Raw genomic sequence first — 15,336 nt, forward strand, 5'->3', positions numbered from 1 at the left:
GGATGCTCCAATCACAGTTACTTACCTCGTCTGTTCCGTGCTTTGAAAAGTCGAACTGTACCTGAAAAACATGCAGAGTTATACTGGAGCGGTTGAGTGGAGCATGACATGCTCTGGTTTCATGCATCCCTTCAGAACGGGGTTAAACCAAGAATTAACTACTTTGGGTTGGGCTTTTCCTTTTTATTGTTACCTTCTAATTACTTGTAACCTATTAGCCTGGTTGCCAGGGGGTGGTTGTGTTTTGGGGTTAAGGGTGGGGGGTTGTGTGGATTATTTGTGGGTTTGGGTTTGGGTTTTTTTTTGGCTTGGTTTGGTTTGGAGGGGGTTGTGGGTTTTTGGCTTTTTGTTTTGTTACTTGTTGTTTTGAGGGGGCAGTCTGTCAGGTTTTTTTGGTTTGAGAATTTAATTTTGGAGTTTTTAAAAGATTTTAAGTGTTGACAGCTCTGGAACCTCTTCAGCCCTTCCCTGATTTCTCTGCTTGTATCCCTGACAGCAGATGAACTAGGATTAGTCCTCTGGTTGCTGTTCCCAGGCTGCGTTGGGCCATTGCCAGGATCTAGGACCACTTAGGGACATTGTGCCAAGAGTTTCTTTTGGCACTCTGGACATATTTACTGCAGTGCAGGTGTACAGGGAATTTAGCTGCACTCAATCCCTGCTCTGAGTGCCCTGGGCAGGGACCTTTGTCCCCCTCAGTTCCGCATAAAACCAGCAAGTCATGTAGAGTCCAACTGCGCATGAAAAATGTCTCCTCGAGGGCAGATTGGTTTGCTTTGCACACTGTTTTGTAGTGCAGCATTCAGCACATGTGGAGCAGGTGAGATGCACAATCTGTTGTTATTGCTCCAGGGGAAGTGACTGCACTAGCAAGTTGCAGTGTGATTTTTCAAAAGGCAGTAAATTTCATATGCTTTGGTTAGCAATCTGTAAAAGTATCTTCATGGTGCAAAAATGATTGGGTTTGTGAGATGAAATAATTTCTGAGATTATTTTATTAATATTAAGCTTTCTGTCTTGCTTGAAAGGTAGAAAGCAAAAACGATTTTATTAATATTAAGCTTTCCATCTTGCTTGAAAGGTAGAAAGCAAAAACATTTCTGGATTATCTAAACAAAATGTATTTAAGATCTTGAATGATAAATTTATAAAATGTTAATGGCTTTGCTGTTTGCTCTGAAATTTAGCTTTATTCTCTTGGCTACACTCTGTCCTACCTAGCTGCAGCTGTCACTGGCAGAATCAGCTGCTGGAGGGTTTGGCAGGGAGTGTCTGTCACTGCACAAAAGTGAAATGAAAATGGAACAAAATGGGAAGGAATAAGCTGAAATGCTTTAAATCATAAGCTGAAATGTTCTAAATTAAGCAGTCAGTTAAAAAACCTTCATTGTCTGATAATTGTGAAGATGCAATTTAATTGATTTTTCTTCACCTTATATGTTACTTAGGCCAGAATGGTGCTGAGCCAGAGGTGACTATTGCACTTGGGCGGCTCAGAGGGAAACAGACAAGTGTGAAGGGGACGGACAGACTTGTGAATGCTTTCCTTGGGATTCCTTTTGCAAAAGCCCCTGTTGGATCATTGAGGTTTTCCCCACCTGAACCACCAGAACCCTGGAACGGTCTGAGAGATGCAACTTCTTACCCACCACTGTGAGAGCTCTTCAGTTCATTTGTATATAGCACCTGCTCGTGTTGGTCAGTGTCATGTTTATTGGGGTACAGAGGGCTGAGTTTTGGTAAAGAGCTTGTGTTGACTGCTAGTGAATGCACTGCCAGAATGGAAATTTCAAGTCCAAGTGTAGAAATGTGCTTTACAGGCTGCACCTCTAACAGTGTACTTACGTAACACAGAGTTCAAACACTGTGGGAATTCAGCCTGTGGGGCAAGAGAGAGTGAATTTTCTCTGTCATTGTTAGATTGATGCTATTGCAGTTTAGTTACTAATACTCATGCTTCCCTTCTTTTTGTGCAGATGTCCTCAAGATCTATCCATGCTGAAAATAGCTGAAAAAAACTTTAAAGAAAAGCACATTGCATTCCAAACATCTGAGGACTGTTTGTATCTCAGTGTGTACAGCCCTGCTGGCTCGAGCAAGAAGGACAAGCTACCTGTATGTAAACCCATTGTGCAAATGTATTGCATGTGTGCACCTAATGATAGCTCCTAAGAGACTTAACTGCTTTTGAAAATGTGATGTAACACTAGCAGAAATAATATCAGTATGTAAAACTCAAAGTCCACCAACTTAAAATTCAGCTGCCATTATGCTTCAGTGGTTTGGAGTTCTTAATTCCCTGATCTTGTTTTCCTTCTTCAAATGAAATGTGCAAAGCAATGCATAGAAGTGTGTCTCACCCTTTTTTCCCTAAGGTAATGGTGTGGATCCATGGAGGCAATTTTATATTTGGTGGAGCTTCTAGGTATGATGGTTCTGCACTGTCAGCTTACGAGAATGTTGTGGTAGTGATAATTCAGTACAGACTTGGACTCCTTGGATTCTTCAAGTAAGACAACCTCTTTCACTTTTTACATAATCCTGTCATGTTGAAGGCATGGGTAGTTTTGTTGGCTAAATCAGCTGAACTTCTGTACCAGTTTCCCACTGACACAGTGGTTCACATGTACATACTTCACTGACATCAGGACTTAGGAACATTAAGACATGCCTGTGAATCCCATTTTCTTTGTCATTTGATTGCAACCTGCTGTCAAATCGTAGGTGGGCTTATTTGGTTCCGGACACGATATTTGTTCTTGCCTTTACTTTCATCTGTTGGTGTGTAAAACAAGAGCTCGTATCAAGTCAAGGCCAGGGATCCATTTGTGTAGGGGTAAGAAGACAGCAGGAGCGAGTCAGGGGCTTAGGTGTGACTGTAAAGGACTGTGGGTCAGGGGCTATACACATCTTCCTGGCCAAATGTGACACTTTGCACAAAATGTAAGTTGGTGAGCTGTACTTTAGTTTGGTATTATTACTCTTCCTGAGAAGTTGGCTTGTAATGCTTTTCTTCCAGCACTGGGGATGAACACGCTCGGGGCAACTGGGCCTACTTGGATCAAGTAGCAGCTCTTCGGTGGGTCCAAGAAAACATTGAACACTTTGGAGGAGATCCAGGATCTGTCACACTCTTTGGTATATCTGCAGGATCTTGCTCTGTTTTTGCACATGTAAGCATGCAGTAGATAAATCAGAAAGTAAAGCCTTAAAAAAATACCCTCCATTAGTGCAACATTTCATGCTTAATGTGCTGTTTTGACAGTAAGATTAATAGCACAGTGTGCTAAATCTGGAGACCCTCCCTGTAAGCAAATAAAAGTGTGCAATTCCCCACTGAATCCAGGAGTCTAGTCAAGCATAAAGTTATGGGATAAGGATGTTAATGGAGAATAAATACTTGCTGTTCTTCCCTTCTTGGCAGGTTTTATCTCCTTTGTCTAAGGGTCTCTTTCATAAAGCAATATCAGAGAGTGGAATTCTGCTTCCCTCCAATAAAGATGCATATATTTCAACAGATCTTAAGGTAGGCTCTTTTATTTATTTGTTTTCATTTTCAAGCCTTTATGACATAAAGTAGGATACTTACATGTGATAATTTGGTTCAAAGAGAAAGGGGGAAAATCTCATTGCATATTATGCAACAAAGTTGATCAAATTTATTAGCACAGCATTCCTGTAAATATATAGATCAGCACTAAGCGAATTTTCATTCAGAGTCTATTTGTTTTCAGTCTCCTTTGGTGTTAGATTGTACAGTTCTGTGATTATATTAGCTGTGGGTGGCTTAGGTATTTTCAGCTAGGCATATGTCCATTTTCATACCCACTGTCCCTGATACAGTAACTATGACCTTCATTATGGAAGGTTTAATAAAGGTCCAGAAGAGATACTCAGTTTTCATTGAGCTATGGTCTTTTATGGAGGGCCATTGTGTGAAGTTAATTGATTAAATACAAAGCAAAACTTTAAAATAAGATTCCTTTCTATAAATACCTTTTCATTTCTCTTCCTGTAGCAACAGGTAGGAATAATCTAAGTCTCTCATAAATTGTGACTTTCCTTTCCTTATTTGGTTTATGCTACAACCTTGAGTGATCTCTACAGCAAGGTTTGTTGTAGAACAGTAATGGAAATACAGCAAGAAAGAAGTATGCCAGAATGATTTCACTTTGTGGTCAAACTGTAGTATTTCTAGTAAAGCAAAACACTCCACAATCTATCAAACTCGCCTAAATCTGCCCTTAAATCAAACTGATAACAGTACTGTGTATAATACCTTTCTGTTGATAAATTCCTCCAAGACCACCTCATCGCTAACGGTCCTTGTCTTTGTTAACAATTTTCAGCAAATTGCGAGTGTGTTTAAGTGTGACACGAGCAGTTCACTCTCACTTGTAAACTGCTTACGGAAGCAGGAAGCAGAGCACATCATCTCTAAGAGCACGGTAGGTGAGATTAAGATTTTTTTTAATGCCATTCTTGTAAAACTTTAGCTCAGCCTCTGACCAGAGTTCATTGTTCCAAAGGTGATTTTTCTTAACTTTCGTTTAAATACCCCCTAAATGTTGAAATCAGTTCGCATAATTTTTCATTACAATTTCAGCAGTGTCACAGCACCTGTGAAGCTGTGGGCAAGGCTTGAGCCATGCATGTGTTTCAATGTCAGTCAGAAGGATCAGGAAACCACTGCATTACTCCATACCTCAACCCAACCAGGCTTGAATTTTATACTCTTGTGCCAGACTAAATTTATGTTACAGCGGCTGTAGGTACTCAGATCTGTTAAACCCCTTTTTTGCACTTGGAAGGTTAAATGTGGGCATCTTATATGATTTGAAGGAAAAATTGAAAGTACTGTTAACAAGTAATTTGATTTCTTTTTTTAACTCCTTCAGGACATCTCATTTGTACCTTTAGTTTTGGATGGAGTATTTCTTCCTAAGTCACCTGAAGTGATAATGGCTGGGAAAGAATTTAATGCAGTCCCGTTTATGGTTGGAGTCACCAACAATGAATTTGGCTGGAATATTAGATCTGTAAGTGAATGGCTAATCTTTATTTTTTAATGTGTATTTTAACTGATGCAGACAATGTGAGAAGGTATTTGCTGGTAGGACAAGGCTTTGCATTGTTGGAAACACATATAGGGTAAACTTTGCTTGCATTGTGACTCTGTTGTGACAATGGGTCACAAAGCAGTGAGACAGGCTTCATCCTGCAAGATAAGCTACATGGACATCCTTGGAACATCAATTCTGTATTTTCTTATCCTGAAATGTTAATCCCCCATCCAGGCAGAGAGAGGAAAAAGAATGCAAGTCAAAGGCTTATTGCTGACAGAAAAATAAACCCAGTCCTTTCCCACACAACACATGAGGTTTAAAAATGTGGCATTGATCACCTTAAATAGCTTCCCCTGTGTGTCATTATTACCGTGCAGAAAGAGCTTCCATTTGAAAATCTCATCTGGGGACAGGACATGTGGATAATGCAGCTGTCCAGCCCACTCTCTGTGCAGAAATCGTTTCTCATGTGAGCTCAATGGGTTACTCAAAAGGAGCAATTGCTATCCATGCACACAACTGCAGGAGATGGGTTTGTGTCCTCTCTCTTGTCCTTCTTTTTCTCATTTCCCAAGTATTCATGTTTCTCTATGTAGTACAAAGCATTTGTTCCAAATCTATGTAACAACTGTGTGTCTGGGAGTGTGTTGGTACTGAGTCTGAGAAGAGCAGTGTACAGTGAGGTCTGTTCTAATGCATTTTGCAGACAAAAGAGTCATTTCATGTGGTGCTGTAAAAGATGAGGAGCACTGCCTTATCTTTATTTCAAAGGGCTCAAACAGTGGGACTAGAGACAGGCTGCCAGTTACTTTTAAGATCTCCCCTAAAAGAAGGAAAATAAACCTGTGAGACATAAACTTTTTGCTTCAGCTCTGCCCTAATGTTTTCTAGTCTTACAAGTTTCTTAATGTGTGTTGATTTAAAGATAAACTACTTAGCATGAGTAGTTTATGTAGAAACCCCCACCAAGGACACATTTACTGCAGTAAATACAAGCTTTTCAAGACAGCTGCTGTATGCTGCAGCACTTCTGCATATGATATGGTGCATCAAAAATGAACACCAGTAGTAAGAACAAAGTGGAATAATGTAGCTTCAGTGTTAAAAATAATGGAGAAGTTGAATGGTGCTAATAACATTCTCTTTTTTTTTTCCTGTGCAGACATCAAAAATGACAGGTTTGAAGGAAATAGGAGATAAAAAGTCAATTGCTTCAACTATAGAGTTCTTTCTGCCAATGATAGTAAGTACTGATGCACTAATCTGATTTGAGAAGTGAAATTTCTTCTCCTGCATATAACAGAATTATGTCTAACTGCTTGAGTCATAGTGTTACTAAGAACAGAGCTCATGTTATCCGTTGGGGAGAGGCTGAGCAAAGCTGACGGGACTAGGGTGTATGGGGTTACACAAAAGTAGGATTGAGTCAGGCCTGGGATACAGAGAAATTCTAGACCTCTCAAAGACCTTTCCTAGACCTTCTAGACCTCTGAAACGTTTTTGTTTCATGTATTTGTACATAGGAATACTGTCATAGTATTCCTAATGTCAGGGTATCTCATGGCTAATCTCCTGGTTGACAGGTTTTTCGATGTGTTTGCATCGAATTAAATTTAGCTTTCAAAGTAGTTACTTTGCATTCCTAGTTTTGAAGTGTATTTTTCAAGCAGCAAATTCTAACACAAAAAAACCCTACATTGTGTTTGGAGATCCCATTGGTCTTGCCCTATAGTCTAATAGTCCCAAATTCCTTAAGGACTCAGAGAATTTACTTTTATTATTCCCAGCTCTTTTCTCCTGAAGAAAACAGAAGCCAAAGGTATTATCAGGAGAAATTGCTGGATCTTAGAATCATAGAATCATCAAAATTGGAGGAGACCTCTAAGGTCATTGAGTCCAACCATTAACCTGTCACTGCTGTAACCCCTAAATCATATCCTCCAGCACCAGATCCAGACACCTCTTAAACACCTCCAGGGGTGGTGACTCCACCACCTCCCTGGGCAATCTGTTCCAGTGCCTGAACACCCTAAAATGGAAAACATTTCCCCTACCATTTCCTCTGACTCTCCCTGTCTCGGCTTATGGCCATTCTGTCTAATCCTCTCCCTGCAGCCATGGCAGGAGAGACCATCTTCATTGATTCCTATAGAATTTTAGCCCATATAAATCTGGTGCAAATTTGACCTGAGATGGTTGGTTTGTTGAGTTTTTTTTGATGTTGATGTTGGGCTTTTTTCCCCACTAAAAGCCTGAATAGGCTTTGTTTCCCATAACATGGATGCTGTCCTGGGCCTTTGTGCTTTACAGAATCTCTGGAGTTTAAAAGGTGACATTTTATTTGCTAATTCAGACAGTGATAATTTGTCTGTTTGTTTTTCATTTCCCCTTTATCTCTTAGGATTTGCCATCAGAGTTTCTGCCCATGATAGTCGATGAATACCTAGGAAACACAGATGATCCTGCCGAGCTACGGGATGGATTTCTGGACTTGCTCGGGGATATGGCGATCGTCATGCCAGCCATCAAAGCACTCAATTACCACAGGGGTAAGCTTATGAACACCAGCAGGATAATCAAACCTCTTACTACATGTAGACACAAATCCTGTCATGCATAGGCAATGCTTTTTGAGATTCCCACTGGGAACTGAAGGGTGAAGAATAATACAGGTCTGCAGGATTCTGTGAAGCAAGTGTATGTTGGCTTTTATTTTTCACTAGTGTCTTGCACTGTGCTCATAATCACAATATATGGATAGCAGAGCACGATAACGCAGGTAAATGTTTGCTAGCTCAAGTATACAGGCTTGAAAATTGAAACATATCAAAGCCACCTTTGTCCTTGGCCCTGCAGCTCTGTGGTCTGGAGACTTTCTGGTGTCTAAGTGTAGCCAAGCCATGCCAGGATACCCAGAACTGGAAATAATCCCAGAACCTGAGATATAATTAGATGCTATCTTGTTTTGTCTCAGTTTTCCTAGGGTAAATCTATCTTTCTTTTTTTTCATTTGTTCTTAATTTTGAATTAAAAGTACCTGTTTGAATGTAACATTACTTGAGAAATATGCCTGGTATAAAGCTTTGGGCATGTTTAAAGTGATACTTTAAACAGCTGATGACAGCTGTGGTTTATGTATCTCTTCTTTAACTCATTTCTGTGTTATACCTTCTAGAGTCTGGAGCTCCTGCCTACTTCTTTGAATTTCAGCACCGCCCCAGCTCATACTGGGACAGTAAACCAGAGTATGTGAAAGCTGATCATGGAGATGAAGTTGGCTTTGTCTTTGGAGGACCCTTTCTGGCTGGAGATATTCAGCTCCGCAGTAAGGAACAGACAATCAGTGTTCACCTATAAATTAGTCTCCTAGCACTGGCATTATTCTTTTCAGTAGTGCTACTTCCATTTCAATCAGACTAAAGTGCATATATGAACAGTGAGACCAAAGCGTAACCCTTTCTCCTGTTAGAATTTGTTTAACACTAATTAACTCTCTTCTCCACTGTTTCTCATGTGCAGTTTGCTCATTCTGAAGCACAGTAGGCTATGCATGTGCTTGCCAAATAGCTTTGGCTGAAAATGGAAGGAAAGGTCGATTAAACTTGCAGAGGACTGACAAAGTGCTCAGAAGCAGGAAATCTAGGATCTCTTCTTTTCCTGAGGAGTTTAAGCTTAGTGTCTCCTCCTTTCTAGGAAATCCCATGGGCTGTCAGGCTCCAGAGACTGGGGCACTTGGTCTCTTTTGCAGGTAGTGTTCCAGCTGTGTTCAGAGCAAGGCTTGGAACTCCAGTATTTCATTTTCTGTGTGAAGATCTAATGGTTAAATCTGTTTTGCCCTTTGACTTAATTAATACTTACACATTTTATTCAAAATAGAACCAGTCCATTGAGGGGGATTCAGGGTGTACTCCCCAAATTCTCCTGGCGTTCTGTAAGTTCCTTCAGGCAGAATTCCATCTTGATACATTGCAAATGAATGTGCCAATGGGTCAACAGCTAAGACACCTGATGCCACATCCCTAAGGAACATGATGAATCCAGCAATTTGCTTTAATTACATATGTCTAACACAATAATACTCAGGTTGGAGTATCTTCTTTCCCATGAAACAAATTAGGATCAGATCTTATTTTGCCAAAGAAACACAGAAATTCTACTTATTTTAAGTGAATTCACTGGTTTTTTTCTGCTTTTATCTTTGCCATTCACAGGAGTTCATAGTCTTTCAAAATTAAAGCCATGGAACTTTAGTTCCTTTCACTCCATTGACCTCTGGAGCTTTCAGCTATGTTGTAAAAGCCTTTGTTAATCTGTTACTAGAGCCTTTTGATTTTGCTTATATTTTATACTTACCCTTTAACTGATGTACTTACTACACTGGAAAACACTTTTCTATTCTTTTCCTATTTGCCTGAATTTCCTGAGGGTGTTAATATAGCAAATGCTTTTCTCAATGTATTGATATGCATTTATAATTAATAGCACACTGCAACTGCAATTATTGTCACCTAGTGATTCAGTGGCTCATGTGTAACTGCATTTAAATGAATGTTCTTGAAATGCTGAGACATGAAATGACATCACCTTGTATCAGCCTAGTCTTGCTATGAATAACAGGGAGAACTGCAGTGCCACAAAACTGGAATGAGATCCAGGAAGCCAAACCATGTGGCCCATTCCTTGGGTCATGCTGGGACATGGCACACATGGGGTTTTTCTGATTCTGCTTCTGGTTTCCTGGAAAGCTACAGGCAAATCACGTTATTTCCATGTACCCTAATTCCCCAGGCTAATTATGGTAGTGTCATTGTTGAAGACTGGTGAAATCTCTCGACAAAATCCCCTGATGCTTGCTGTATTACTGACATTTTGCAAGTATAGTGTCTCTGTCGCAATCCACAGGTTGTTACAGCATATTCACAGACTGAAATGCTGCTCCTGTAGTAGCAAAGTCTTGATTTCTGCCACACAAAATAATGATTTTGTACCTTGTCTTTCAGGTGAAGTTACAGAGGAAGAAAAGAACCTTAGTAGAACTCTAATGAAGTACTGGGCTAACTTTGCTCGAAATGGGTAAGAATCATAACATCCATGACACATATTGCTGCTTTGCACTGACTCCATAGTGAGCTAGCTGTTTTGTTGGTTCAGTCTTTACTTCTGTGCCTGAATTCCCCTGTGACTGAAAAAGGCATTCACTCTTTCTTTCTTATTGTTTGCAGAAATCCTAATGGAGAGGGTTTGGTTGAATGGCCATCTTACAACCTACATGAAGAATACTTGCAGATAAACCTGAAACAAAAGAAAGACAGAAAGTTGAAAGAAAAGAAGGTAGATTTCTGGAGAAAGCTTATGCTTGAAAAGACAAATAAAAGAGTGGAAAACAAGAAGGTTAATTCAGAGTTATAAGTTACAGTCTAAACATGCACATTTAAACGTGGCAGGCTATTTTGGTAGTAAAAGAAATTATTTTAAATAATTTTGAGGATAAGATTATGTTTCCCTTCTCTTCACCTTTTCTTCACAGTTGTCATATTTGCAATTATTCACTGTATTAACTCCAGTTGATCCCTCACTTATAGCTACCAGATTTCCCCAGTGCTCAGGTTTTTCTGCACTTCCCCATGACTGAAGACAGAATGTAGCAGCAACATTGTTTTAATAAAGTGAAATCAATAAAGACCCAATTTGCAAGTAAAACTGTCTTCTGATGTCAAGTGTTTCTGCAGTGGTACGTGTGGTACCACCATCAGTGGTCTGATGGAGATAAGAGAAATGTCCTCTGTGGAAAGAAAGTGAAATTACAGAATGTTCTGCTTTGTGAGTTGGTTTTACGACAGAGACAGTATAGTTCTGACTGTTGTGGTACATAATTTGTAATGGTAGTGCTGGAATTAAGATTTCTCTCCAATGCTAGAAAGGGAGAAACTGTCTGCACTGCCCACACTTCTCTCCTTTCAAATTTAGCTGTGACTCCCCTACAAGGCTCAAGGTTTCTGTCTTTTCTGTGGTGCTTTCACACTGTGCTCCAGGCTGTTCTCTGTGCCATCAGTCAGTTCCAGACTGTTTGCACTGGGTCCCAGGCCCTCGTCACCAGCACTGGAGAGAGACTCCTTTGTACAGAATCATTCTCATGCCCTCACCAGGTGATACGTGCTCAGATTGCCAGGAACAAGTCTTGAGCTCTTCATGTTGGAGCTGTCAAGAACTTCTCTGCTATATCTGATTTGTTTCCTGTATCTGACTCCTAGGCTGTTCCACCTATCCTAGCCATATTCCTGGTCACACTGGTACCTCACAGCAGTGTTTTGCAACTCCACAGATCCTACGGGGCACCAAGCATCGGTTTCCCCCTCCTTTCACCTCCCCACTGTGTCTCTGGAAGAATTTTAGATTGTTCATAGCTATTAATGTCTTACAGCAACTAGCTAGCCATCCCTTCTGTCAGAATTACTTTATTGGAAGAAATAGGGTGGGACTTCCTATGTCTTTTTGCCCAATTCTGCTGTCAGTAAGAACTCAGGAGGTAGGGTGAGATTGGTAGCACAGTTGCTATTTTGGTAAGCAGAAATTCCTCCTAAGCACCTGTCCTTTGTTTTACCAAACATCATCTGTGATGGGAATATAAGTTCAAAATAGCCATGTTAGTTTCTCATTGCACAAACCCCCTGAGGTCCTGTGCCACTCCCTTTAAATAACAGGAAGCAATGTATGTGCACTGAACCTATGCTCATCTTAAAAGTGTATGCAGAGAAGTGCAGTGGAACTCACTTAGCAGAGGCCCAGTGCTAAAAATAAACTAGTGGAAAATGTCAAAAGATTTTATTGCTATCTACGTAGAGTTAAGTGCTCTGATACTCTGTCTCAGCCCAGAGACATGCTGATGTGAGATTGCCACAGCTAAAGAGACAATGTTAAAGCTGCCCAAGCTTTATGGGCTCTAGCTGTAAGTTTTATATAGTCTAGTTTCATTGAATACTCACCAGGAGCTGTGATATTTGTCTATTTTTTTTCAGCTGTTGAAATCAAGGAAGGTAGCATTAAAGTACAAAGAGGCAAAGGTCATCATGTGGCAGGATTTCTTTGACTTATGCATAATTCACTGGCTGAGGGTCAGCTGCAAAATGTTGTCTCTTAAAATTAAATGCCAAACAGGATTCAAGAATTCCACTTGCCAGGTATGTAGCACTGTCTCCAGATTCTGCAAGTTCAGTCTGTGTCACTAGAGTAAGAGTTTCCACATTTGCAAAGCTCATTCTTGCAGGTCTCTCAAAGTATCACAGACATGTCTGTAGGGACCTAAAATCCCATTTTGTGTTATCCTATTAAAAGTAAGATGGGCAGAGTCTGTAGGAACAGGTTTGCACACAATATTTTCAGAATGGCTGCTTCTCCAGGCCTGTGGGTGGGATATGGACTGAGACATTTTGCAGAATGGGTACTTGAGAGAGAAGTAGTGAGCAGAACAAAGGTTGAAGAGTATGACTTAGAATAGTAATGAAGGGGGAAAATAGAAGGAAAGTAAATAGGAAAATACAGAGTTTAGTAAAATCAGTAAAGATCAGGAGCTAGAAAATAAATCTTTTATGGAAATAAATAAAGTTTGTTACAGCAAAGGAGAGAGCAGCAAGCAGAGTACATGGTGTTTGGCTTTGTAGCACAGGACTTGTCCTGTAGTTTGTGGGTCACAAGTGAGCTGAGTGTGCATGTCCATCAAAGGGAATCTGAGTCACAAGGAGGGATTCTTGTAGTTCCACCTCGCATGGAAACAGTTTTCCCTTGCCAGGAACCAAAACAGTCTAAGGTTAGTGGACACAGTATTCAAGCCAGCAAACAGGAGTGCAGAGTTTACTCCCAGTGCTTCTGCTGCTGGCGTCTCAGAAACCTATATCACACAGATAAAGGTAGAAGACAACTTACACTAGACTTCATCACATGTAGCCCAGACCCCTGTTCCCATTAATTGCATTAGACAATGCATATACCTATCGTTACTCTAGAGACTGTACATTCATAGCAGTGCAGACTATCCCAGGCCAGTTTTATTGACCTTTCATGTCACAAACTTCACTCTTGAGAAACAAGGAGAAACTCTTGAGAAACATGTCTCCCAGAGAGCATCCATACAGCTACAATAACTCTGCAATGAAGTTGTCATCCACGTTGTTTTCTTAGAAGCTAAAATATCCAGGGTTCTCACTATGTACAGTGAGCACTGATCATGCCCTCAGACACAGGTGATATGCACACCAGCACAGCATTGGCAGTGTTTGCAGGGCACTGCTGCAGCACAGAGCTCAGGGCAGAGGGCACGAGTCACCCCACAAACAGAGCAAATGCTTGAGAGACTCAGCGTGTGCTGAATGTGTACACCTGCAGCTACCTGCCAACAGTTTGCTCTCTAGGCTGTCCAGATTAAAGCTGACTGGGATTTACCTGTGAGGGCTGTAAATCACACCTGTGCAGACCTACTTAGGAAGATTTAGAGTAAAGTACACAAGCATAGCCACAGTACACAGGAGTCATAGGTACATAATATATGTGCTGAACTAATTAATGACTGCAAGTCTTTGCAACACAGCTGAAAACACAGGTGCAAGCAGTACATTCATCTATAGAAATTGTGTGTGTTCTCCTATGGAGACAAGCTGACAGAGTTGGGGTTGTTCAGCCTGGAGAAGAGAAGGCTCTGAGGAGACCTTAGTGCACTTTGCAGTACCTGAAGGGAGCTGGGCAAGGGCATGTAGTGAGAGGGCAAGGGGGAATGGCTTCAAACCAATAAAGGTAGGTTTAGATTAGATATCAGGAAGACATTCTTCCCTGTGAGGGTTGGTGAGGCACTGGCACAGGTTGCCCAGAGCAGCTGTGGCTGCCCCATCCCTGGGAGTGTTCAAGGCCAGGTTGGATGGGGCTTGGAGTAACCTGGGCTGGTGAAAGGTGTCCCTGCCCATGGCAGGGGGTGAGACAAGGTGATTCTTAAGGTTTCTTCCAAACCAAACCATTCTGTGATTCTGTAATATAATTCTATGAAATGCTGTCTCTGACAACTGAGAATTTTTGTGATTTAAAATTGCAAAACCATCTGTCTGGGGTAAGAGCTACTGAGCCTTGGAAAAAATAAAATAAAAAGGCAGAGCCTAAATATTACATAAACCTAACACAACCTCTTAGTTAATGTGGGCAGAAAATCTCTATCATTCCTATTCCGCTATTCTAGTCCCTCCTTTTTGTATCATGCTTCACTTACAGATATGAGCTGACACAGAAAGTAAATCTCCCTGGTTTTTCAGAGGCATTGAAGGTATAGTTAGCACGCAAATCCTTTAATATTGTTCCCACACTACAAAAGTTGATCTATCAGCTTTGGATGGGGAGTAACCTGGGCTGGTGAAAGGTGTCCCTGCCCATGGCAGGGGGTGAGACAAGGTGATTCTTAAGGTTTCTTCCAAACCAAACCATTCTGTGATTCTGTAATATAATTCTATGAAATGCTGTCTCTGACAACTGAGAATTTTTGTGATTTAAAATTGCAAAACCATCTGTCTGGGGTAAGAGCTACTGAGCCTTGGAAAAAAATAAAATAAAAAGGCAGAGCCTAAATATTACATAAACCTAACACAACCTCTTAGTTAATGTGGGCAGAAAATCTCTATCATTCCTATTCCGCTATTCTAGTCCCTCCTTTTTGTATCATGCTTCACTTACAGATATGAGCTGACACAGAAAGTAAATCTCCCTGGTTTTTCAGAGGCATTGAAGGTATAGTTAGCACGCAAATCCTTTAATATTGTTCCCACACTACAAAAGTTGATCTATCAGCTCTTTCTTGTCACAGAACACCCGTGTTGCGACACTGTGCAAACACCCCACACACGCAGGGCTGAGTGGCAGGTGCACCCACACCCTGCAGGGAATGCTGGGGTTGGTTTGGACAAAAAACACCCTTTTGTGAGAATTAAAGTCCCTCAAATTTACCTCACTCGAAACACACTCTTCAGGGCTATGTTGTGTTCCTTACAGTGAGATCTCAATATCTATATGAGATAAACAGATGTAATAAGGTAAAAGTGAAGTTTCCTTCCTGATCTCTTGGCTGTGTCGCGTGAGAAGTTCTTCGTTCCGGTGGCAAAGGCAGCGCTGCTGCACGGGCAGGACACATCTCCTGGCTCATCGGAAACCTGTTCGCACGGCGTTGCCAGGCTCGCCGTGCTGAGGCTGTGCGCCCAGGATGCGCGGGGCGCCGGGAGGCAGCAGGAGCGGGCGGGGCGGG

The 15,336-nt window shown here is 41.1% G+C and overlaps 1 protein-coding gene across 1 annotated transcript; it reads left to right on the forward strand.

Moving 5' to 3' along the window:
• Positions 1–747: 747 nt before the first annotated feature.
• Positions 748–10,475, forward strand: LOC103799953 (fatty acyl-CoA hydrolase precursor, medium chain-like). Its single transcript, XM_009072311.1, has 13 exons — positions 748–820; positions 1,449–1,653; positions 1,977–2,115; positions 2,376–2,509; positions 3,020–3,173; positions 3,425–3,526; positions 4,350–4,448; positions 4,899–5,039; positions 6,229–6,309; positions 7,468–7,615; positions 8,242–8,391; positions 10,067–10,139; positions 10,289–10,475. The coding sequence occupies exons 1-13, from the start codon at positions 748–750 to the stop codon at positions 10,473–10,475; spliced, it is 1,686 nt and encodes a 561-aa protein (XP_009070559.1).
• The last annotated feature ends 4,861 nt before the right edge of the window (positions 10,476–15,336 follow it).

Source organism: Acanthisitta chloris, unplaced genomic scaffold (genome assembly GCF_000695815.1).
Source record: "Acanthisitta chloris isolate BGI_N310 unplaced genomic scaffold, ASM69581v1 scaffold23493, whole genome shotgun sequence".
Lineage (NCBI taxonomy): Eukaryota > Metazoa > Chordata > Aves > Passeriformes > Acanthisittidae > Acanthisitta > Acanthisitta chloris.

What these genes read in the sequence shown, in the direction of transcription:
- LOC103799953 (XM_009072311.1), top strand. Translation starts at nt 748, where the DNA reads ATGTCTCCTCGAGGGCAGATTGGTTTGCTTTGCACACTGTTTTGTAGT. An exon ending in TTGGCTGGAATATTAGATCT is followed by an intron (nt 5,040 to 6,228) that starts GTAAGTGAATGG and finishes TTTCCTGTGCAG; the next exon opens with ACATCAAAAATGACAGGTTT. An exon ending in AGCACTCAATTACCACAGGG is followed by an intron (nt 7,616 to 8,241) that starts GTAAGCTTATGA and finishes TATACCTTCTAG; the next exon opens with AGTCTGGAGCTCCTGCCTAC.